Here is a 27,525-nt window from a genome sequence, read left to right as displayed (position 1 = left end):
TGCGGTTAAAGCTGCAAAGATCAAAAGAAAACCTGTCTAAAAGGTAGAATACAAGAACGAGCGAGGAAGACAATGCAGGAGGAGACTACGGTCTAGACTTCGGTCAGCACAAAAGTCTCTGATAAATACTGGTACATGAGAGACAACCACTTTCCCAAGCATGCTGTTTGTCTTGCTTTAATTGCCTCTCTCTCACACATCGAGTCCAAAAGCACTTTAATGGAGCCGCTGTGTATACAGACACAGCCATGATGCCGTGTCTCACGGCTCAAGAGAGTAACGCAATACCCCTCAAAAGACATTCTCATATACACACACAGCTCTGGTGTTTAACAGGACACACACACATGGAGCAAATTGGCCTAGACCATTACCACCATCACCACACCTCACAAATTCCAAACCCAGCGGAGCAATTACCAAAATCTCTTCTGCTCATTTGATGCAAGCCAGAGTGTAAGCACTTCCTCACAAGGAAAGCAAAAAAGGGGCTTGGCGGGAAACCACAGCCAATTAGAGAAGGTTGTAGCGAGGCAAATGACCAGAAGAGAGGATCATATTGAGAAGGAATATAAGTTCACAGCATTTGGCAACCCAAAATCCAATTTCTTTTGTCTGCGTGTGACACTGATTATTTTCAGAGCAGTGTGAACACAAAAAAATCCATTCTTTTCAATCCGGTTTGGGCAGCTTTGATATGTGGTCCTCGATCTGATTATATGTCCAATTCATGGCCATGTGACCAGAGCGTGAACCATCAGTTTGGAATTGAATGGCTTCTTTAATGCCAATTATTTTGTTATGTACCAATAATAAGCACTGCGTGTGATTTACTCATTTTGTAAACGTGCAAATGGAGTTGCTTTCATGCTAGCTGGCTGTTTGAGCCTGTAGTAAATGTAAAGTGAACAATATCAAACCAATAAAAAAAAATCTAAGCAAAAAATAAATTAACAGAATTAATGTTGAGCTTTAAAATGAGCAAAACAAATGGAAATGTCAATATCCACTCACTCTCATGTCAATTTAAACTTGTATTTTAGACTTTTGTGATTGCTGTCACTTCACTTCTACATAGAGTAATACTTTAAGGTGCTGGCTTTCTGTCTGTCATCCAAGTGCTGAGCTGAACCAGAAAGTGACGAGCAGCTTTTTTAAATGTTTAAGGTTTAACCAAGCTCTGCTGCGTAAAAAGCCAAATTTAAGAAGACTGTCCCGACTGGAGATCAAAAGGAACTTGGGACTTAAGAGGTTTCACAGGAGAGGTGCAAGATCAGAGTCACATTAAACAAGGAAAGTCAGAGCCCATGCATCTCATTACTGTGCCAAAATACAGAAACAGAGAAATGCAAGCCAGCAGATCTATTGGTTACTGATTGCATTTCTGAGATTGTAATTAGACCAACATTAAAGCAATAAAATAGGCTTCTCCAGAACGTACCTTCTACACGAGGCCTCCTTATCTTCAACTTCAAATCATTAGAAAACAAACAAAACATAACAATATATGCATTTAAGGGTGTTAAAGCATGCAAGTAATTTAGGAAACAAAAAGACAAAACGAACAAAAGACAGAATGAATAAAGAAAAAAAGAATGAACAAAGGGGTTAGGAATACCAAAAGGTCTAAAAACAAATGTAGAAAATCTTTTCATAACTAGCTAACAAAGTAAGGAATGCCCCCAATTAGCTAAGTATACGTGTGTGTGAGAGTGTGAAAGAGAAAAGCATATGCGCTGCCTCTTCCAGGCCAGGACAGGGACTCCAGTCAGCACCTCAGCTGTGCCGGTTAAAAAAACAACACCAGTCTTTTAGTACAGGCAGACGGGGGGTGGCACACTGCTTCCTGTGTGTGTGTGGATGAGCAGCTGGAGGCACAGCTGTACTGGTGTGTGTGGCAATGAGTTTTTAAAAAGTATTAACTATATTTAAGAATGGAAATTATTTAACTGTCCAATGGCAAGAAAATAAAGGGGGGAAATGGGCTGTGGTCTACAGTCCCAATGGAAGGACAGAAAATGAGTAGTAAGACCGCATGCTCTGGGTTTGATTGGATCAATACAAAACCTTTCAGCGAGCAAGTTATGACCACAGCAGTCATGATGTCTGCTATGTGGGGATTAGTGTTGGGCCGATAGACGATGCCATCGTCCATCACCGATGGATAATAGAAATCACAATGTTGAAGTGGCATCTTGACCCCCCGCAATTAAACTAAATTAGCACAACAAAACAGAAACAAGCTGCAACGCAAAAAAATAGCACAACACAGTGCAAACAAGACACAACAAAATAAAATTAGCACAACACAACCTAAACAAGCCACAACAGAAAATTAGGACAACAAGGTGGAAACAAGATCCAACACAAAAAAATTAGCACAACACAATGAAGACAAGCCGCACCACAACAAAATTAGCACAACACAGCAGAAACAAGACGCAACACAACGTAATTAGCACAACAAAGTGGAAACAAGTTGCAACACAATGGAAACAAGATGCAATGCAACAAAATTAGCACAACACAATGAAAGTAAGCTGCACCACAACAAATTAGCACAACACAACGGAAACATGCTGCAACACAAAGAAATTAGCACACAACAACCAAATTACTCCAAAACACTGTATCATGGCGATTTTGTTGTGTTGTGCCCTACTGGGCCACTGTACTGAAGGCCCCTTCACACAACAAAATAACAATAGCTTTATTAGCATCCACACCAAGTATAAGCATGCGCAGCATATGATATCTTTTAAATCTTTCCTCTGTGCTGTTACCATTATAGTTGTGGTGTGGACTTTCAAAACCAAATCTTTGTCATTATACTTATCAGCCTTAAGCCTCTGCTCCAATATCATTTTAAAGAATCATAGGTGGTATCCCAAGGTGAAAGCTATGCAATGTAATTACGAGATTCCTTCTAAGATGCCTTCTTTTGGAAAGCAGCATTGCATCTGCCACAGATAAAAACAATTTCTAACAAGAATGAAGGGTTAGGCTCAAAATAGGAGACAAAGCTATAAACAGATAGGTAATCTAGGGACAGCATGGTGTGCGAGAGGGTCATATGCAGATGTAGGGTTTGGAGAAAAAGATGTAACGCAATATCCTGAGGGGGAGACTGGCTGCATGGTTTCTAGGGTAGAGAACAGAACAGGCCAGCAGAAAATACAGGAAGGTACACAGAGCTTCATAATGAACCAAAAGAGGTAAAATGTCTGTCAATCAGAAGACTGTAGGACCAAAGAGCAGTCAGAAAACACGTTGCCTATAGACCATGGACGTAATTTGTGCAACCCCTGGTTGCAGACACTGGGTCGTGGAAAAAATGCATCCTAGCAGAAAAATAAAGTGCAAGTGAGATGGGACAAACGGTGTGTCTTTAGGCACAATTCACTTCATCAATAAATCACCATGGTAGAATATTTTAAGTTAATGCATGCTGGCCTCTTTCTGACAGTCTCCCATTCACTTCCATCACACTGGCAGTCAATGGACTTGCGCCTCCGAGCAGTAGCGTACATGCCCGGAAAGGCTATTTAAATGAAAAATGAGCGGCCTCATACACCGAGCTGCACCCAGCCAGTCGAAAAAACGATATGAAATAGAAGACATTCATTTGTGGTTGTGTGGAGCCATATTTACAATATATGCAAAGCTACTCCATCTTTATTCCCCACCCCTCCAGCGCTTTCATTGTGCTGTTTTGTCAGGCCCTCAGTCTCGGGATACTTTTTTTTCCCTTGAGCTCATAAATCCATTTGATAACTTGAATTTCTTTAAAAAAAAATGTACTCTGTTTTTTTGCAAAAGCGCAGTTTAATGGGATTTGCATTCTGAGTGTGACATCATTTCAGAAACATCATTGCTCAAGGCTCTTAAGATGAGACAAAATCTCCCCATAAACTCCAACAGCCCTGTTGATATTATTTAAATGAATTAAATGCAATAAGCACAACTCTGAAAAGGAGGCCCTAAGGAATTCAAGCGGTTTTAAACCTCATTCTAATCGTGTACTGGTGCATTGTGGGATGGTTTTCACAATTTGATACATTTCTGGAGTGCTGTCTGCCAGGCAAGTAAGAAAGTATTTCTTTAAAAGGGCAAACAAGAACCACTGTATGACAGAAAACATGGCGCCTTTCTGTCTGACCAGTCCTTAAAGAGAAGACCACAGAAACAAAGCATTGTGGGCACAGTGGATGGTCTGGCTCTATGTCCCAGATTCATCATGGACAAAAGAAAACATATGACAAAGTGAGACTGTGAGATACATTATGTATTCCTCATGCATTATTGAAATACTTTTTTCCTTTTTAATACTATAAACTAAAGCTGTTTTTACACAATTCGTATTATAAAAAGCGCTAGGCCTACATAAATAAAGGTGACTTGATGTGTTCCAGGACAATGTGAGTTATACACACATTTAAAAGGATAGTTTACTCAAACAGTACAGTAAAATTGTAATTTACTCATCCTAAAGTCATTCCAACCTTACTGTCTTTCATGAAACAGCAAAAAGAAATATAGCATAATGTACAATCTGTTATATTCCATGTATTGGAAATAGATACAGACTAGATGTGTCCTGTAATGTCCTATCCTCACTCTAACAGCTTAGAGTGAGGAACGAATAGAAATTTCACATATTATTTACATAAAATACTATTTTACGTTCCTTTTCATTGTACACTTCAATGGAGAATCTTGGGTCTTTTTTTTGAAAGAAATAAATACTTTTATTTGGCTTAGATGCATTAAATTTATCAAAAGTGACAGTATACACTTAAAATACAACAAAAGGTTTCTGTTTTAAATAAATATTATTGTTTAGAATTTTCTATTCATCAAAAAAAAAAAAGCACAAAAAAAAACAGCTTTGGCATCACAGGAGAAAAATTATATTTGAAAATATTCTAAAACAGAAAAGTCTGATTCTTTATTATTGTTCCTCAGAAGAAAAAAAACTATTATAACAAAATCCTTCATTGCTTAATTAATTGAACATTTTTGCACAAGAACAAAATCAAATAGTGCAACCAACAAATACCATAAGGTCCAACCAACATGTAGCCTACAAAATTATTTCAAACTATATTCCAAAGTTTCTTAAAATCCAAAAAAGTATTTTTTCAGATTGTCAGATTTTTTATCATGGACACTCTTTAAGCCATTGACCCATAAATAACTACTTTAGTGTTCAAATAAAAGAAAAAAGACAAAAGAGATCAAGTACAGACTTCTTATTTTGAGATGAATTATCCCATAAGTACTTAACACCCATATACTCCTTCAAAGAGCTGCTCTGTTTGTGCTTGAAGAGCTGGTAAGCAGACTTCAGTCAGTAAGAAGATTGCGGCAAATTGAGGTCCGCACACGACTGCTCATAAAAATGTCATCACTTGAAGTGCTAAACGTATGTTCAGGGGAGCTGATGCAACTTAAAACGAAGTCAAACACCATATTTTATCCTTTCAGACAGAGCAACATCACTCTCTTGGTTTCTATTTCCCTTGCTTTTTTCTTCCCTCTCCGTTCGTTCGTTCTGCCCATGACCACATGTGAGAATCCCCGCTGCTTGTGTCTGTCTCAGAGATCTTTGAACCCTTTCAGTGAGGTTTAACAGGCTCAGAAAGACTTCAAAGTGAAACGACTTCTCACGTAGGCTGAAAATGAGGTCCTAAATCCCTCATCAGAGGCGTTCTACCTACGTCCTGACCACAGCTGCCCATCCTAACACAGCATTAACCCACATCTAATATCTAGTTTCACATCCTTCGCTTCTGCTGCCAATATAATCTACCCAACCCACTGTGCCGTCAAACTGTTCCCTTCTATCTAGCTTGTGATTGCTGGACTCGGAGCTCCAGTGTCCCATTGAGAGTGGGAACCAGGACAAACGTTCACACGGGACGGCTGTGTGCAGATTATGCACACGACAAAGATAAGGAGAATAAAGAACTAATCCATAAGAAGCATGCCACGTTTCCTCCACAGAGGCATAATCTCACTGCTTCATTATAATGTGACACCATGTTCTTAAACCAGCTATGGATAATCCCACTTCTTGTGCACCTCTGCGTGTCTGGGACTCATCCATAACTCGCGCAAGTTAACAAGAAAGCCCTGTTTCTGTGTCAAACATTCCCTCTTAGGTGCACAAAGACGTCACTTTAAACGCTTTTATGATACAAGCTGCAAAACGTGGAGATCCGCAGAGTTAACCTTGTTTGCCATGTTCCAACAGCATTTTAACCATGCACGAGAGGAAAGAGCAAACGCGCAAACATGCTCGCACAAAGTGGTGCATTGTACTTGAATAAACACCTGTGATGCCAGACACGGCTGGCCGAGAAGGATAACAAGCACAGGGCAGAAAATCTACTGGACGTGCTCCACTTAAATCAAACCGAGGCGAGGACAGACACACACAGACACCCTCCAGGAAACGACGGGGAAGTGCAATTACCATAAAAATCACTCTCGCTCTACAATATCGTCATAATAATACCTGAGAGCTTTATCTTTCAACCCAGCAGGCACAGATACTGTAAATGTCATAGGAGGTGATAAACGAAGTCAGACAGCAGAGGCCCCTTCATAAGACTCTTGTTGAGGCCTGAACGCACCTCTCAACACAAGTGGCTTTGACCTCCACATGACAAGCACTGCAAATAGCATCATGGAAGAGATATTTAACAACTTTGCTAGTAAAAATGGGTCATTAAGGTTTACTGGTAAGGTTAACTAATTTATAGAGATTTATTTCCTTTGCTGTGCTACAAAGGGGTTGAATTTAGAGATGCAAGTATGCTGTTATAGCATCTATAACCAGTGTTTTAGCATGCTCAAGTAAACTCCAGTAGTGGTGTCTCTAAATTCAAGTACTTTAAATCAATGCAGTTAAAGCATTAAAGTGCTTTAGAATTCACAGACTTCAGACAATAATTAATATGTAGAATTTATATGTTCTGCTGTGAGCAATGTTACTGCTGTTATTGTCTCTGTTATTTTGATAACTATGGTTGTTCTTTTGGCAATGCATGTAGACTAATAGATATTTTCTTTATACACTGCCATTCAAATGGCAAGTTCAAACCATCAAAATATTTTTTTTTTACATTTAACTGGCCTCATGATATTCTGTGTTCTTGAATTCCCCACTTCAGTTACAAATTTGACTAAAGTTTAAAAATTAATAGTCGACCCTAAAATTTTCATTATTTACTCACCTTCATGTCTTTCCAAACCTGGGTGATTTACTCTCTCCCACACAACACAAAATTTCTCTACAAAATCCACTGGACCTCACTGACTTGCTTTGCTTTGACAAATACATATCTTCAAAATATCTTATTTTGTGTTTTGCAGAACAAATTGACAGGAGGATGTAATATAGCAAGAAAGCAGGAAGTACGATATGCATACCACAGTATATGCAGCGACAGCGCTCATTTAATGATACGTCACGCAGATTGTCTGGTAATCATTGGTTGCACATCAGAAGGCCAGCAGCAAACAGGGTAAATGCTTGCAAATTGTTTGACTACTGCATTCAGATTGATACGTATGTGACACTGAACACAGCTCTCAAATGAAACATGTCATGAGTGTACGCATTGTGTATGTTAATGAAGGGAAATAAACCAGCCGTGAGAGTGCTGGTAATGGAGCAGGTCAGTGAAGTGTTGAGCGAATGAGGCGAAAGGGGTCTCCGGTCAGCACTGCAGTGATAGGCTACTGACCTCCGGTTAAATAGAGACTTACGCACTACCAAATGATTTAGTTTTATTTTATTTTTCACTCAATTTTCTAAAAGGCAATTTCCTTCCAGGCCTCAGCTGCTGGCAACCCAGATGGATAGACAAAAAGAGGCCGGAAATCTTCAGGTGCCTTCTAGATTTATCAGCAAGAAGATGGACTAAGAATTTGTCTTGTGTTGGGTTAAATAGACTAGTTGATTTCATCAACCCACCGACTAGTCTATTCAGAAAATGTTGTTTAGCTCACCTCTAATACACGCATATGTAAGTGCACGGCACTTGTGAAGAAAGCATCCTGCATTAGGCAGTGAAGTCTACATTAGCGTGTGCTTTTTAAAATGCTGATGCATTAGCCAATGTGAGGCAAAAAAGCACTTATAAGGCCAACACAGGCAAGCCAGTCATTAGGACTGAGCATTCTGCCCCTTCCTCCTTAATGGATGTATCACACAAACAGAAGAGTAAAGGCTATTCTGTGGCCCATCCCTGTAATTGGTAACAATTTAGCCCTCCATAGCCACTCCATCTTTGGTTTCAAAAGGAAGCCTGCCGCTGCACACAATGGGTGAGAGAGCCGGCCTCTGTTTAACACGGATTCATTTCTTTCAAGAGACGAGCACAGTGTGAACCTATAGTTATCCATTCAGAGTATTTTCAGTGCTGAAGCAAAAGCTTCAACCCTGAAGATAAGACAGTTCATGGATTTTGCAGTTAGCTGTTTATTGTAGCGCTACGAAGCACTTTTCCTTTTGTTGGGCCAGGGTAGTTCTCCTCTAGACTCTAGGTCAGGGTCTTAGATGAATCAGAGAGCGTGTGCTAGGCTGCCTTTATGGACACACAAACAATATGAACTGAGCAATATCCTTGGGACACGGAAACAGGTGGTGTTGGATACTACGGTCCACTACACACTGCATGTGTACAAAGACAGGACATCTGACACGCAACATGACTCAAAATTGGGTCCTAAATATATATATATATATTTTTTTTTAAAGGGTCCTAAATATAATTCAAAGGTCTGGGCCTGATTCAAAACACGTGTGTGACTGCACATGCGATTCCTTTCACGCAGATGTAAACTTTTACATTTGATGGTTACTTAAAACACACAAAAACCTGGAGTCAGGGGCAAGGGTCCAGCGCATAGGCAATCCCATATATCAGTCGAATCCTGATTTATGGTACACGGTCCTGAGCAAGACAATGTTTACTAGGGTTGCATGATCGAAATAAAACCAAAATCTTTAGTTTACTCTGTAATGTGCAATGGCAGCATTCAACAAAAAAGAGAAGCATTAAGGACACCTTCAATAAAATAAAATAAATTCTGTGGTTGGCCATTTACAAACTGATTCTTCCGTACAAATCAAGTGGTTCTTGGCCAAAGTAAGATACAAATGCAGTCCAGAATTTATATTCTGAAAAAGACAAAAGTCTTGTTGGAACGACTACTGTAGCTTCACTATAAAGCCCAACATACATGCAAACACAGCCAATCAGTGCTCTCTCTTTCCTCTCTGGCAGGAGTATACAGGCCACACAACCATCTGCTGCTCTGCTCAGCACTGTTCTCTGCATCAATAATCTATGAACCCATCTAACACTTTGCTCTTTACTTTGCAACACAAAGGTGAGACTGAAAAACTGACATCTACACATCTCATACACACATTTTAAATATTCATTGTGCCCAGTTATGTTGCAAAGCCTTTATAGAGGATGACACATACAGATGTATGTGGAATACAAACACACTGATTAAACACACCAACACACCAGATCCAATTCTTTAGCAGTGATTTTACTTACTAAAACACTGCGACAACCAGTAACAGACATTTAAATATATTCTAGCTGCTTGGCTTTCCTCTTAGTTCATTACTATATTTAAAATAATTTTCAATAATAATGGATTATTATAATATTATTTATATCATTACATTTTTGTTTTATTCTATTGACAGTCATAGTTTCTTTTTCATATTACTGCCTCTTTATCAATTCAATTATAAAAGTCCCTTGCACATTTTAGGATGGGGCCTAAACAGAAATGATGAGAAATCCTAGTTTAGATATAAAACATAGAGCCCATGCAGACCCCTGATCTAGTATATTCAAAAGTAACCAAGAAGTTGGTATATAAGAGTAGAAAAACCTATATCCTGGCTAGTACACCAAACCTTAAGGTCCAAAAGAAAAAAAAATCTTCATATATATCATGAGCCTCCAAATGTTGTTTATATACTCTATGCCAGTGGTTCTCAACCTGGGGTCCGGGACCCCCTAAGGGGGACACCAGCATCACTCACGCACACACACATACACACACACACAGAGAGAGGTCAGAGATTGCTGATTGGACTGCACACACACAAACTTCTTGTCCCCATGATTTTCATTAATAAGCCTAGATAATAGATCGCTGTAAAACTGCTGTTTTTTAAGTAATTGTTTGTACAGAGATATGTGCAGACGCAGCACGCAGGTACTGTTACGAACAACAACAAGTTGTTGAAATACATGCTGTAATTCATTCAAAAAAATGTGGTCTTACAACAATATTTCATCTCTGTATATGATTTAAAACGGACATAGCCCATTTGGTCAAATATTATGCTGCAATGAGCAATGCCAATTTAACTCGTCAATAACTTGGCAAATTACCATGGAATAAGTGGGATGTGCATTTAAAATCCTTTAATGCACGACTAGCCATTGCTTATCCCTTATTTAGGAAAAAAGGTTGGGAACCACTGCTTTATGCTATGGAGGCATTTCTTATTACCAAAACAAGAAACAAAACACATCTTTCCAAAAACTGCTTCTTGCTTTATTGTATAAAAGAGGGCAGAAGATAAATGGGGGAGGCTATTGCACCAGAGCCATACAACAGGGATACTTCCCTCAGCTTTCACTTAATCCTGAGACAGAGGAAACAGTCAATGTCATTAGAACCACAGGCAGAGGAAGTGCCCAACAGATTCAAATTGTCAGCAGTGATTCATGAAGCATACTTTGAATGTAGCTTTAGCGATTATTGATCTGGCTAGTTCATTTACTACTAAATTTCAGTCTAGATAAAATGTAATGTAATGTAAAGTGAGTCTTTACATTGTATTCATCAATCAAGACATTTGTTCCCTAAAAATCAAAGTGGCATTGCTTGCATCATACAAGCTGAGCAACATGAACAATACTTTTACATATTTATTCTAAATTGCCCTGTATTAGCATTTCAGATCATGTTTCATTCTTCCAGCAGGAGAGCATAAACGGGTCTCGAGGAGCTTTGAATTACATGTGCCACAAACAGCTTAATGATCCCAAATGTATGACCAATGCTGCACTACTTCAGAAGTAACTTTACCTGGAGTCTTTCACAGAGTAAAAAAAAAAAAAAAAGTAAAAATGGGTGAAACAGAATTGTCCGAGTGTGTAGCGAGTGCAAACAGGGCTGTGTCAGGCCCCATTTCCACCTGGCATTGTAATGTGTTTTAAAATATCCAATCACAAGTGATCAGTGCTAAATACAGGTGGATATGGGGTCTAAAGTGCTTGGTGATTGAATCACTGAAACCACATGTGTATGCATTCAAAAATGCAAGCGATCACATCGCATTTGTAGTGGAAATACTACAGTCCTGAATGCTTCACTGCCTGAAGTGAAGCTCTGCCTACTCGCTGCCCACACATGATCATTCTTAGACATGTTGAGAGAAGGTGCATCAATCTACGTCATTGAAATGTTGCAGAATTATGTAAAAAAAAAAAAAAAAGAGAGAGAGAGAGAGAGAGAGAGAGACTGCAGTTGAAATTGCCATTGCCCTCCTTATCCTTTTTCCACACAACATGGGTTCATATATTCAATAGATTTCACATTACATACTCCTGTGAAAAAAATGTAGAGTGAAGAAACAAGAGGGGAGTATCTTGACAAAATCTAAACATAAGTGGTCATAGAAGATATATATAGAAAAGGTATAGTTAATAATAAAAATTCTGTTGACTTGCGAAGTCTGACACAGAAGAGAAGAAATAGTTGAATAAAGTCATTATTTTGGCTTTCTTTGTGTACAAAAAGCATTCTTGTAGCTTAATGAAATTAAAGTGCCCCACTATAACATTTTTAAGGTTGCTAATATTGTTTTATGAGTCTCCTAAAACAGGTTTACATGTATGCAATGTCAAAACACATGTTAGCTTTCTCAGAAAATAGATTTAATTTTAACTCATATCTAAATGATTCATAAACGACTCTCTAAACCCCGTCTTTCCGTGAGCCCTTACTGCTGTGATTGGTCAGATGGCTCAGTCCTTTGTGATTGGTCCAGAACAGTAGAGATCTCTCTATGGGTCTGGATTGGTCTACCACGTACAGCACGTGAAAGAAACGCCAACTGCCATTACAGAATGACAGCCCTGGAGACTTGTTAATACATAGCAAAGATTTTATGTATTGAAGCTTACTAATTCGAGCCGGAGTCTGATGATGAAACGGTTGAAGTGGTTGATTGACAAGAGACTGATTCACAAGCACGACTGGAGCAGGACATTTCTCAGTGGTAAGTGTCAAGAGTTGACAAGTTTGTGGTAATTATGAGATGTGATCAAACAAATTTACTCTCAAAGCGTAGGATACAGTGTCTTCTAGAAATTATGTAAACCACATAGAAATTTTACTGTGTTTGTGGGCAGGCAAGTTGGCGACCTAAAACGTGGGCGGGCATTATGCAAATAGGTTACTTTGTGACGTAGAGCTGTAAGAGTATAAGATTAAAATTCCTGACGACTCGTTTCAGTGTTTGCGAGCTAATTTTTTTTTTTGACAGATAATAACTTTATATATCATGGACTGTTGGCTTCACAACTTTGCAAATAGTTTCTGTAAACACATAGCTACATTACACAGTGCATGAAAGGTAATAGTCGAAAAGACATAATGGGGCACTTTAAGGTTGAACCACTGTCACATGGAATATTTTAAATGACATTCTAACTTCTTTTTACATTTTTGGGACTTGAACATGACAGTTCAGTCAGAAAGCTCACAGATTTCACCATAAATATCTTCATTTGTGTTCCAAAGATGAACGACTTAGTTAGTGAGTAATTAATGACAGAATTTTCATTTTTCGGGTGAATTATCCCTTTAATAGCATGCGTAAAAATTAAAGCATCTCAACTGACCACTTGTGACTAAAACTTGTGTCACTAAAAACACATCTTAATACCAGGTGTGAGGGAAGCCCTAAAACTATACTTAATTTAGGATATAATTTATCCAAGTTGGACATGTTTTAAATCCTTGAACATGGTGATTAAACAATTACAGCAAGAAATTTATATATACATTTATTGAACCCTTAAAATCTTTGGCAAATGCTGGTTTTGAAAGCAGTGCAGTCTAATAGAAGCAAGTAGCCCCAGCAGGAAAGTTGCCCGAGACCAAAAAAAAAAAGATGTTGTCCAGAAGTGTCCTACTTACGGTCAATCCCTCAGAACAGTACAATCTTTGTGTCTACTCAAGACCCCATCTTTACACTCTATCTATTCAATCAACCCCCACTCATAGACTGACCCACCTTCCCACTGTCCCTTGAGTCCCCTTGTAAATTATTCATGAGGGGGTTGCAGACAGCCCACTCCACCATTCCATCCATCAGTTCCGTGGACATGCTAAAAAATTTAGTGTTTGTGACCAGTCGACTTGATTGCGCTCCAACATCCCACCAGTTAAGCGTCTAGTCTAGCCACCCACAAACCCCTAGACTGTCTCGCTTCTGTGGAGTATTTCTCCCTCCCTACCCCCTTTCCATAGCTTCCTTTGTATGGACACACTTTAAAGCACTAAATCATTAAATGTTGAATGATAACTGCTACTTGTCAAAGAAAACCCAATGTAACCTTAAGCTAAACTAAACTTGAGTGTCTTGAGTGAATGACAGCTTTTATCTTTTAACTCAAAATCTCCAACTCCATGTTTGTGCATACAGCACAACATTAGAAAGAAAGCTAATTAGTAATTAATTAGTCTCTTCGGACTGGCTTCCGTAGCAATTGTCAGTCACGTCCTGTCTTTGGATTGCAGTGTGTCCTAAAAGCAAAGTAGAAGCCTTTATCCTCTAATCCCTCATTCCTACGCCACCATTTTTGCCCATCCATTCTCTCCTTTGTTCTAAAGAAAAACAATCAGACAGCAGGCATCTGACCAGAGTTAATGAAGCCTTGCCAACACCGTGCTCCTGACTGACTGCTTTATTCTGTTGTTTTAAGTGCGATCACTCAGATTCCTTGGGTTTGCTAAACCAGTAATGGCAGTGTCTCTCAATAGAGTCAGGCTTTCGTCTACTTCCAAAAGCTGTTTTCAGACATGACAGATTCTAATTATTAGGGTTGGCTTGATCACTGGTGTTCAGGACCTTCCCCAGAGGGACGTCAGGACTTTTGGTAGTGCCTGGTATTAGGGGCATACAGGAACTCAATATGAGTAAACATGAAAGAGTCAACAAACTTGAACTTAGGTTTCTTTCAAAATTCACCCTAACACCTTTCGACCTACATTCACCAAACTTGTCACAGCCATACAAACTATTCTGACTCAAAAGTGCTGCATCTTTTTTTAACTTACTGTACATCCTTTTTCCAGTTGTGGAGTCTCAAACAGGACAGGAGCAAAACACTTCCAATTGGTTTCCACTGAAAACTTCTGAAAGTAATTCCAACTAGCCTAGAGCTCCCAAGCTATATCCACCAAACTCAACCTGTTCTGGCTCAGATTGCTATAGTATTTGGATTCACCAGAGAATCAAACCAGAGCAAAATCCTATAGGTTTTGAAAAGTTCTGACTGAAAGCTCCAAGAGGAATTACAAGCTATGTCAAACTCTCAAACAGAAGCAAATCCTTCTAAGTTTCCACTGAGAACTACTGATTTTAAATCCTCCTAGAAATCTCAAGCCATGTCCACTAAACTCTGCACAGTCTTTTAGCCTGTTCTGTCTCAGATTTCTATGCCTCCTCTTTAAGTGATAATAATCATATAGAGTTACAATATGTATAATAATGATAAACACCTCAACCTAATATTGTCAAAAAATTAAAAACAGGGTTTTGACCGTCAAAATTCTAGATTTTTTTCATATTCACACTTTAGGAAGTGTTACTACAGAAGATATAAATGTTGTTAAATAGTAATTTATCTTGTGTCTTGTGTGGGTAGACGGAAGGGTTTCTGCGGGGTTGTGGGTGTTTGCTGTGTATGGGGGTCATGCAATTGTGTGTGTGCTCAGCTGTTGGGGGGAGGAGAAGATCTTGAAGAGAAATTCAAAGAAGTGACTGCTACACTTAAAGCTACTTGAATGAGGTCCAACACGCAGGAAAAAAAGCCTCAGTTTCTTGGTCAGCTCTTGAGAGAGGGTCTGTTTTCCTGTAAGTGTGGAAGAGCCAGAGGCAGGTACCAGGCACAGATCAGAGCCAACTACGGAAATCTTGTATAATAGCCAAGGGGACAGAAATGAGCTTACTAACCCCAACCCCCTGCTGCATGTTTCCATTATGTTTAGATCTAATCTGAGCCACTTCAGGCAACACACACACCTACCTGCACAAACAAACACACAGAGAAGGAACCAAAAATAAACTACAAAGAACCTGAGAGGACACACACAAACACTGGTGAATCAGGTGCAACACAATTTAAGCTGATAAAGTCTCACAGCAGTAGACCTGATAAAGACGAACAACTGGGAACTGACACACCCACACTAAAGGCCTTCTTGGACTTTTACTCATGATAGTACAACCGACTTCCAGCATTCCAAGGGATATAAAGTATACTATAAAGCTGTAGCTTATTTTGGACAGTTAACTGTATCTGACAACATAAAGCATGCAGAAACTTCATTCAATTCTCATACATTTTTAATCCAGAGCTTTGAGTTGAACATTAAGATGTTGATATGGTGAGTTCATCCAGGACATGTTGACTTTTAAGACAACATTTTAGGAGAATTTGAAGAGAATCAAGATAACATCAAAATAAATACTTGCTTTTAAGTTTAAATGTATGCACATATATTTGAACACTATAAATTCTATCCAGAATATGGGGTTAGCTGATGTAATATTGACTAGGATATGTCAAAGACATTTCCCTACATATTTTCATAGAAAACTAATTCAATAACCAACTTTTTTCAGTAGAATGGTAGTAAAAAAACAGAGACCACTTCAAACACACAAAAAAAGCCCAAACTGAACAACAATTTGTTTGCTGTTGTTGTTTTTTTTTCTTTAAAAAAATATACATGCAATCTCGCCTAAATAGAAGAAAATAGTAGGTTCAAATAAACTTTAACACCTGAAAGAGTAGGCTAATTCAAATTCCTTTTTATCTGTAACTGAAAAACTATACTTTCTGAAATTTAATTGCTTTTTTAAGTGTATATACACAGATCTTCACCACGGTAATAATCCCCTGAAGCGTGGAAAATGAACAGTATGCCATGAATGTATAAACACGTGGAGCGCTGGCCTCATCTCAAGGCAGCCCTGAACATACACAGGATGTGTCAGACATATGACAAATGCAGTCCTGGGACCCCACCCAGCAAGACGCTCGTAGCTAAACATTCATGGATCAGCATTCTGGAGCAACGGGTCAACTCAGAAGTCAGGCAACTGAGAGCACCCCAACCACTGCAACATTCTCAGGGTTTTGAAGGACAACCATGTTCTACAAACAGAGTGAAACGACTGACTGAAAAGCCATGGCGAGATACCAAGTGTTGTGTGTGAGGTGTAAATAGGCCCTTCGGTAAGAGTGCAATGATCATGTTCCTATGAACACACTGTGTATCTGTGCAATGTGTGTCTGTTCGTGTTCTACAAGAATCTTACACATCGCTGGAACTCTTAACCCCATTGTGTTGAAGCTGAACACTGGGTTTAAACAGCTCTGATGCTGGTAGATTGAGAACATGGCAGGGTTAGAATAAAATGACCACTACAGTTTTGGCAGTCAGCTGGTGAGTCCTACCCCCTCTAACCAAAGCCATCACAAAAAAATATATTTTTATTGTAATATATAATTGTATTTATAATGAGTTAGTATATATAAATAAATTACCAATCTTTCCCACTTCAAATATAACTTCACCCCAGCAGTGATGGGATTGATAGCCACATTTTCTGGAACACCACACCTAAAATGCCTCTTCTACTTGGCATCACTGAAATGGGTGTCCTGAGGAATGACACCTGTTTCTGTGACATGCTATGTAGCCAGTCAGAAACACTGTCTGTAAATCATTTAGCTGACTTGGACAATGGGGGTTTTTGAGAATCAACCATCAAGGTTGAATTTACACCACCACTGGTTAAATCCACGGCATCTGTTTTTACCAAATTTTTTTACCATATTTGCACAACCAGTGTAGTCCGATTCAACATGCGAGCCAGTTCTTTCAATGTATTATCCAAAAGGACTCACGGTTTGAATCGAAGGCAATAGTTCTCAAATTGGGTTGCTGCAAATATCCAAAATGGGTGGCAGAATGACTTAACAGTAATTAATAAATAAAATATTAATTTATTAAAATGTTTTTTTAAATCAAGATGCTTAAAATAAATTAAATCAGAACATGCAGTGATTTCATACAACAGAGGGTCTTTAAGTAAAACATTGAGAAACGCTGAACTTGCCTGAATGAACTCACTTACTAAACTGCAAGTTAGCATAACATTATCAACTTAAGGGTAGACTATGTGATTCCTAATTAGAAATAGGAGAAAATCTGTTTGAGGTGAATTTCTTCTTAATTAGGCTTACTAAATGTGTTTACAGCATGACATTTTCATAAGCAAAGCTAATTAAAAAAATTGACCATTTTATGACCAATTTACATTTACTTAGCAAGCTATCTGTTAGTCATATTAGCCCATTTGTCAGCAAAGCTCAGAACAAAATATCACAATAATGTGCAAAGGTTTTTAACAGACCTAGCCAAAGTCAGATAGGAATCTGCAGAGGGGTGTTGACAAGGGCATGCTAGAAAAACAGAGCTAGAAAAATGTCTAAAATTGCTTACAGCGCCTTTAATTTCCTCTGTATTTCTAATAAAACCAAAATCCACTCAGTGAGGCTTTATTAAGCCCAGCCTGAGTGTCAGGAAATGAGAGCATTGTTTTGTGTGTGTGTGTGAAATCCATGCAGGGAAGCTAAGCTCGGCTAATTGTGCCCGAGTCAGTAGGAGGCTAATAGAGGCTTCCGACAAACACCTTGAATAATCTCTCTCTAGCACTCATTTTTTCCATTCTGTCATTCTCTTTATGACAGCTTCCTCTATAGTGTTCAAACAGCTGCATTAAAATGGATGAAAAGTAGTTGTATTTAGCATACTATGAGGCTAGTGTGTTTCTCAAAATGGATAACATTGCTTATTGGGACATTTTTTGCATAAACAAACACTGCTATCAGACAAACACAGTAAAACTTTATCTAGCATAGACACATTAGCCTTATCTCCAGACCACAATACCACAAGTGTAACATCTTGATAAGCATGAACATTAAATTAGGCTGGGTGATAAACTATATCATATAAAGATTGTGATAAAATTGGTCTATCAATGATAAGCTATTAAAATGTTTACTTGATATGGATTCATTGAAACAGCATTAAACACACACAACAGAAATAAGTAACTGATTGATTGGTGTGGTTTCATCCACACAAACTGTAAATTAACTCTTATATTTTCATTTGATTACATTGGTTGATTAAACTATAAAAGTGTAATTACTTTGTTTCATTGGACACCATTTTTGATGTTTGTATTAAACCATAAAACTCAGAACTCATAGGGCCCTAAACTAAGTTAGCCTACTCCATGGAGTTTAATTGTGACCAAACAGGCTACTTTGCCCTTCATTCTCAAGGACTAACAAACATGTAGAAAAACATTTCCTTCCACATTAATGATAAACTAATATCAAAACAAATATCAATAGTGTGTTAATACTTTTGGCAATATCGTCTAGCCCTACACACATGGTCCTGTAAAAAGATATTTCCCAGGAGTCAGGAAAGCTAATTATGAATACAACAGTGACACTCCTATTAAAAAAAAAAAAAAACTTTTTACGGTTGTGTTAACCGGTTTGTGGCCCTATTAAATGTCTGTGAACGAAGAAGGTTTTTATGGCCTCTCCTTCTGTTTTGCGAGCAGTTTTAGAGAATAACACATGAAAGGGGGGTGGGAAGATGTTCACTCAGAATGAGAAACTAAATATTTTCTGCTCCATTCGTGAAGGATTTGCTTTGCTCACTCAAATACAGCTCAACTGCATATGTGAATATGAAAATAAGCTGTTCGTACATTTCCTCAAAAACCGTTGAGTTCCCCTGAGCTCAAACCCACAGCGTTTTGAAGATCTTCTTTATTGAAATATGATAAAGGCATATCATTTAATAGAACCTCAACGCTAAGGAACAGTACAAGTTTCTATCAAAGATGATCTAGGGAACTGGTTTTCTATAGTAACACAAAAGTTCAAAAATGGTACAAATTAACTGTACTTCTCGAACTCGTTTGATCAAATCATCTTGCTGAGAGCAAACACAAAAGCATGCAACCTCATTGATGCCATTTCTTTTTTGCATCAAAAGTTAGAAGAAAGCCAACAGTAGCCAATGCTCCATTCTCACCCAGGCCCCTCTCTGCAGAACTAACATGCCTCTTGTCCAGGATGGTACAGCCATCTGTTACTTGTTTGGAGGTAGAGAGTTTGTGTGAATGAGTAGGATGGTTTTTGCTTGTGTGATGAGGAAAAGAAAGAGGACAAATACGAATGGGGGAGGGAGGTATTAGTAGAATATGTAAATGTACACATTAATGGTTTACTCTGTGACTGACACTAGGGGAAAGACTGTGAGTGAGCACTGACAGCAGCTTAAAAGTGTTTTGCATGATGAAAAGAGTGTTGATTAATGAAATAACAGACTTCTCTTTCCTGACTCCACTTATCTACACAGATATGGGGATACAGCCGGATGGGGTTGGGATAATACATGGAAGTCCAAGCTCAATGTCATCTTAACCTACTGTAATTTCGTTGGCAAAACATGCTTTCTCACAACAAAAACACAGCTCCAGCTGTCCAGCCGTTTTTGAGTGTATAACCTATAGTGTCATCATCAACAGAGATACATTATGACTTAGGCCTGGTTCACAAGGGACGATTTTAAAATTGTCGGCCGATTTTCCAAATATGAGAGACCCCACACACAGCGATAAAAAATCACGGGTTTAACAGTTTTGGTCGTTCCGTGTGTGGTGTGCAGCCACACGGCAATATCAACTCATCACACACGAACCGATTTGACTCCCGAGCATTCCCAGGTCAGACGGGAAATCTCGCAAAATCCCTCGAGATCAAACGTGACTTCAGAGTAAACAATCATGGCGGACGAAGAGGATGCAGTGGCCATAGTTTGTGCTTTGTTTTTTAACGAAAAAAAAAACATAAGAAAAACAAGAAAAGGCGATGGTCAAAGAGGTGGAGACAACGCGAGGATGGACTATACTTGCTATATCATAATATGGAGATAAGTTGTTGTTTTCTCTCATAGAAATGTTGTTACGTACTACACAGATTAATAACCGTTGAAATAAACGTTCATATATTCGTTTCCATGTACTCTGGTGGACTGCAGTTGTGGATGTAGTTATGCTCATCGACTTTATTTGTATTTGTTATATTATATACGCCGGCTGTTTTGATTTTGTTTCCCGGTACTATCACTGCCTCGTCACCTCACTTTCTGATTGGCTACACGCCACAGTCCACAGGCTGCGTGATTGTTTGTCCTCGGGGGACACCACACACGAGACGAAATCGGGCCAAATAAATCCAACATGTTGGATATCCCCGATTTGAGATCGGAGCGGTCCCGACATTCTTCCGAGCAGAGGAGATTAGTCTTAACACACCACACACGGCAGGAATATTTGATCAGATTATTTTACGATAATCGGAGCATCCTAAGATTGTCGGAAGGGGTGAATCGGGGCTAAAATCGGCCTAATTATCCTGCCGTGTGAACCAGCCTTAACACACTGTGCTTGTTAACCCAATGACACACTATGGCATCACACAGGTGAGTCTGAATCCAGGTGTGTGTGATGTCTGGCTTGTAAAGAAATTGTGTTTTTCAATGTCATAAACTTGTTAGGACGCAGACTTGTCTTTGCCCTCAAGCAGTAGGTCAAAATTTAAAACTGTTGTTATAAGGCTTAAAGCTGCACTCGATAAGTTTTTGTGTAGGCCTAAATTGAGCCGTTATTCATCACAAACAGTATTTTATTGTTATATATTGCCCTTAGCAGTAGTAGTAGCAGTCACAGTAATTTGCACTTTCAAAATCTCTTGAGAAGTTCATGTTTATGAGTTGGAAAGTCATAATAATTACAGTGTCATGCGAGTTCAAATCACCTTGGTCAGAGAAAGACAGCGATGTAGGCTACCTTTTCTACAGACAAATACACCAAAGTTTATAAAACACACAGAATGTGCATTACGAGTTTTTTTTGCATCTTTTATGTGTATTTTCAATTTATGCAGGTGCTATCTCATAAATACAGTCTTTCCTAAATTAACCATATCTACAGAAATTTCATGGTAAATGGTAAATGGACTGCATTTATATAGCGCTTTCAACAGACCACATGGCCATCCAAAGCGCTTTACAATTTTGCCTCACATTCACCCATCCACTCACTCATTCACACACCGACAGCGGTGTCTGCCATACAAGGCGCCATCCAGCTCGTCGGGAGCAGCTGGGGTTAGGTGTCTTGCTCAAGGACACCTCGACACTTGGTCAGGTGGAGCCGGGGATCGAACCACCAACCTTCCGGTTTGTAGACAACCTACATGAACCACTGAGCCACTGCCGCCCCATAACACAGTCAACATGACAGCACTCATAGGAGGGCATCCCACTCCATGTCAATCAAATCAGATTTTTCCAGAACACTGACAAGCCTCAAGTCTTTATATAATGTTATTCATATAACTGTAATTCTATTTTTTGAAGTGTTAATTTCTTTGAAATTAAACACTAATAAGCCAAAAGATAATTAATATATATATATATATATATTGGCCTCAAATCAATCAAATCAAATTCAAATCAATACCCCAGTGTTTAGTTGATTTAATGCCCCCCATAAATGAATGTTAATCTCCTGCTGGGCTTTCTAAAATAACATTAACCCCAAAAAAAAACCCTACTCATCTGACCAGAGCTTTTGAGACCCAGCTGCCTCATGTTTGTCAAGTGTGAGAAAAAAACAAAAAAACAACAACACATGGATAACAAATTAGAGCAAGTTACTGCTGCTAAATCTAAGTGCTGGTCAATCAACTCAGCCACCATTACATCCATGTTAAACATGTAAATAGATTTTAAAACAACTGACATCTCACATTCAAACCATCCACATACAGAATCTGCACCTTTTCATCACAACGAGGTGCATCCCATTATCCACATGTACAATAATCTTGAATATTTGGCTACATGTTTGCAATTCATCCATGGTATGTAGCCAGAATGACAGCTTTAAGAGGTTTTAAGGAATACATAAGAAACCTTTTCAACATCTAACATCCCACTCAGAAAACTTTCAATACCCTTCATCAATTTACTATCACTCTGTGTTTAAGTGCTGACTGGACCTAATCGAAAACTACTTACTATTCCAGTATGTACTACTGGCATAGAATTATAACTTGGGTTAGGTGTATCCAGTCATGGAAACGTCTCGACGTAGACGAGGAAAAAAAATCGAGCATCACCAGATGCAGCCTACACTTCAATGTATCTTCTCAAATACAAGGACCATTAATCAAAAATGACACAAAACTGCAACAAGTTCGTGTAATTAATTAGAAGGGCATCTTATTAATCAGCTCTGGGGTAATTAAACGGGGGGTGGGGGTCACAAAATCATAAATAAGTATGTAATAAAATCACAACTTACCCAAAAACGCAAAGGCTATAGTAAACCATTTGATATCCATAGTTCTACTGTTTCTGCACTGCCGATGAAGTCCAAATTTTGCAAAGGAAAAAAAAAAATGCAAATGTGGTTATAAATTCCTAATCGTCACTCAGTCCTTCAGAAATCAGTCCGGATGGAGTTCTGAATGCGTACACCTGTTCGGACCGCGTGAAAGTGCGTATACCGACTCCACAACGATTCAGTCTCTCCCGAGTCAAATGCGTCTTTCGCGGTTAAAAGACGGATGTCCAGCCTCCGAACAACAGCCGTGTTTGTTAAGAAGACGCGTGTGCAATTGAAAAAGCCTTTGGATGGCTGCCTCCGATAAATTACATCCGCCGTTCACGAATGAATCCCAACATAGTGATTTGAACGGTGGGGTGGATCGGAGCTCTCTCGTGCCGCTCTCCGGTTCCCAGCGCGAGCAGCCCACGCGTGGAGGAGGAGTGAGACCAGCTCGTCCAGTTCGCGTCAAATCACCAGCTTACTGTGGTCGTGGGTAAACTTGGGGTAGGTTTGTCAGACTGAAGAGAAGATGTGGTGCTTCTGTCTGTTCTCCGTGAAGAGCAATACGGTGATTCTGCCGGTCCCGTGATCACCTTCAGCTCTTCTCTATTGTCACAAAGAGGCGGCCCAGCCCATCTCTTACTTTCAATCATGGGCTGGTGCCTGAGGATAGTAAATAAGGGAATCCTACCAGAGACCACTACAGTTGTGTCCCGGTCTATTAAATCTGCTTTAGACAGTTTTGGATGGCTAAATCACTTTTGTTAACAGTATTATGTTGCCTAGATTCAGTTGTCACTAGCGACGGCGCAGTTTATCCTGAATTAGAAGCGCAAGCGCCTTTTACTTTGATAGAAGTCCAGACGATGCTTATCATTAAGAATTGCCATTTACGTGTGCGTTTTAGTTTGAACGATAGCCTACTCAAGTTCATTTACAGTCTGTTTGACATCATCCTCGAATAACCTTTTAACAGCGCATGCTTCGCATGTGTTACGTAGCGTGTTGCACGAAGTTACACGCTACCAGTAATCTCCACTAGTTTAGAGGAGAGCAGCGAGCTCTGTAAACTGTCAGGTGTGTTGTTGATGTTATTATGTTGTTTACATACGCCGCCGCAGGTGAAAGTTCTAAATATGGGAATTCGAAATTGTATATCCTGCTGTCCTGCATTTGCGCTTTCAAACTATCGCCCCTCCCACCTACCGGTAACCTACATAACTCCGCCCTCTTGGCGTAATGCCACACTGAACCATCAGGTAACAACTGCCCCCTAGTTTTGAAACCAGTGCCTAAAGAATAACAAGTATTATGGGGACATTTATGTTTTTACACATTCTGTTTAATGTTTCGGATTTCTATTACAAAAAATGCAATATATATATTATTAAAATAAATAACAAAATATATTAAAATAAACCAATTATTTTAAATTGAAATAATGTCACAAAATAATATTTTGACTATTATTATAATGTATTTTGATTAAATAAATTCAACCTTCATGAGCAAAAGACACATTTCCAAAACAATAAAAAAAACTTTTTTTAGTCTTCAGCCCTAACCTTTCATGAACTTTTGATTATGCTACAACTTTGTTTAGAAATCTCCTGTTATCACTAAAGTATGTAAATGAATGTAAAGTATTCAAAATACTTAAATACAATAAATATATCAATATTTATGTAAAATATCAAGTTACCTTAGTATCAGACTGAATTGAACCACCAGCTGAAAACATGGGCATATTCAGATTTGTGCATAAATGTATTGTATTTCCCAGCCACCCCAAATTTCAAGTGAAATTTTAAAAGCAAGTGAAATTGAAAACTACATTAATATGAATGTACATTGGAAAATTATAACCCTCCTCATCTGATAAGCCATAATATAAAATTAAATAAATAAATAAATGAACACGAGGAAGTTTTATATTAAATTACCTGTCGATTCAGATTATATCAGTTGTGTCATTCAGTATCTATTGGTGTGGTCACAAATCAAATTATAAGCCAGATGTGATTTCTTATGACCTTGCTTTTGACCTGTTACTGTGTTATTTTATAATATTGGAGGGTGGTGCTCATGTATAATTTCACTCCTGTCCTGCTTGTGTATAATTGGTTAAACTGATGGTTTTACAACTCACCCCATCGTGTAGCCTATAATTACTTTCTTGATATGAGAGTCAGAGTCAGGGACTGATCTTATGTATGATAAAGGTTGGACTCTGATCAGCAGTCAGTCACGGTTGGATGTGGAGGGATAGTATGCTCCGCCCATGAGGACAATCACTCCATTGTTATTGCTGCATATACAGTACAATACTGGTCTGTTTTTAATTGGGATTTGTTATACCATCACAATGCATGGAACAAAAAAACATATTTGAGTCAATGTAAAGTAATATGATCTAATGAGGGAACAAGCCAAATGCAATATCATCATATTGCTCACTGTAATGAACCACTCGGTTATTCTGTTTGGTTTTTGTTAGAGAATACTGTGGGCATAATATTTTGCTCGGATATTTAGACAGTTTTTTCCCCATTATTAAACATAGTTTTAATCTTACTTTATTATTTTTCCACTTTTTGGAACAGAATATTGGTTTAGAAGCACAAATAATCAGGAAGTTTGAACAACTTAATTCCATCACTGTTAGGAAGCGGACTGAAGCGGTTCCCAGCGGATTTCACTATATTCCTGCTCCAGGCGCCACCATCATGCCCCAAGCAATGCACTTAACGTCTGCATCTGCCAAGATGAGGCTTTACAAAATCAATTCAAACCCAATCATACTTAAAGGTCAAAGATAAGATTGCTGTCAGTCATTTGTTATACAAAGAAAGATAGCTGTTTTATAATCGCAAAAAGTGATGATAATAAACTTGCCAATGTTTCATTAGTTATCTGACAGTTTCATTATGAACAGCTTGTCCAGAACCTTTTTAATATACATAAAAATGTTTGTGTGTAATCTTTTGGTAATGTTGTGCTGGGTACATCAAAATGGCAGTGCAGCTCGAAAACTGAAAACAAACATTTTAAAATTAGGAATAAAATCTGATAAAAAAAAATGTCATTGTAAATTGTTCCTCTTTAGCTCTTGAGTTTTATAATTTCTATAAATGCAGAACTGAGCATTGTAATGCCTCTGAAAACTGACTGGTGCTTTTAACTGCAAGATGGAGTCATTATACACATAAAGGTTAAAGGTTCTTTTTTGGAATTGATGGTTCCATAATGAACTTTCAACATCCATAGAACCTTTCAATTTCATGAATAGATTCTTTAAATTGGAAAAATGTTCAGTTAAAAAAAATATTCTATAGACTACGAAAAATAACACTGAAGTTTATTTAGGGGACCAAAAATGGCCATTTTGAAACCTTTATTTTTAAGAGAGTACCAGCCATAATTTCCATTCATATATCCAATTTATATTTAACAGGTCCATCTCCTGTTATTTTTCTGGTAGTATTTGGCTGGTCTTGTGATCTCGACCCACAAGAGGCAGTTTGCTCCATGTAAAAAAAGAGTTTTAATAATATTAATATAATCATACAAATAAAAACTAAGCCTTTAAAGCTGCGGTAGGGAACTTTTGACGCTCTAGCGGTTAATAAACAGAACTGCTTGCGTCTTGCGGAAGAACATCGTAGCCGGAACTTCTTCTCTCTGTTTATGTCTATGAAGAATCACAAAGGTACTGGGTTACTCCGCCGCGGTACCCCCGAAGCAATCTAAAATAGTCCGAATATAAACCCTTATTATAGGTGCACCTTAGTCATTCAGGACAAGCTAAAAACACGGTTTGGAAAATGGATTCATGATGTACTCGCTTATTATATACATTTTTCTACATTTTGAACACAAACAAAGTTACGGACCGCAGCTCTGATTGGTTGTTTTTTACCGGGAGCGATGGAGTTTCTGCAAATGGCAATAGGACCACTGGGAGGAGCCAGAGGAGCTTGATTTATTCACAGATTATCTGTCTCATATTCTACTGTCAGGACATAATGACAGGTTTAACAAATATGTAAAAAATACATTTTTACAAAAGTTACCTACTGCAGCTTTAAATGGTATCTTTTTTTTATTTGCAGTTATGTGAATGTTTAACAGCTGTGTACATATTTGTTCAATTGTGCACAACATCACCAGTGCTAGACCTATTAAACCAGAAACCTACAGAATCTGTTCAATGACCCCGCACCTTGAGGCACCTTCAGATACCTTACATTACCTTCCTTATGAAAGCAGATCATCTGCTTAAATTCATTCCCAAACCTCATATGTAAGATGCACAAATGAGGCATCTGCTTAATAGTTTTGAGTCCTATAATGAGGAAAGGAAAAACGGTTTCATGGTCAGTTTTTAAAGCTTTATGATGACTTCAAGGAGCAACTTAACACTGTGTTGTTGCCTCGGGGAGATAGATTTGCTTAGGCTTTTCATCTGACGTTTGCATATTTTGCAGCGCATTCAAAAAGTAAATAAATCATTAATTTCTTCCATTTGCCGTGTCTCTGGGGCTCTTTTGAGAGCTCATAAGGGATACTGAGCTAAAATGTGAGAGCAATTTTTCTTTTCTCCTTCATCTCTTCCAGTGTGTCCAATCACACACACACGCACACATGCAAAGAAAAACACACACACATTAATAGTC

The 27,525-nt window shown here is 38.4% G+C and overlaps 1 protein-coding gene across 1 annotated transcript in view; it reads right to left on the bottom strand.

Moving 5' to 3' along the window:
• LOC113098521 (immunoglobulin superfamily member 3-like) overlaps window positions 1–23,949 on the bottom strand; it is a 31,361-nt gene extending 7,412 nt beyond the window's left edge. Inside the window, exon 1 of the mRNA XM_026263644.1 lies at window positions 22,823–23,949. Coding sequence (XP_026119429.1) covers window positions 22,823–22,862 — 40 coding nt within the window. The 5' untranslated portion in view covers window positions 22,863–23,949. The remainder of the gene's footprint in view (window positions 1–22,822) is intronic.
• Window positions 23,950–27,525: the final 3,576 nt, after the last annotated feature.

The sequence above is a fragment of the Carassius auratus genome, unplaced genomic scaffold, assembly GCF_003368295.1.
Source record: "Carassius auratus strain Wakin unplaced genomic scaffold, ASM336829v1 scaf_tig00216580, whole genome shotgun sequence".
NCBI classification, from domain to species: Eukaryota; Metazoa; Chordata; class Actinopteri; order Cypriniformes; family Cyprinidae; genus Carassius; species Carassius auratus.
This window is presented reverse-complemented; position numbering and strand designations above follow the sequence as displayed.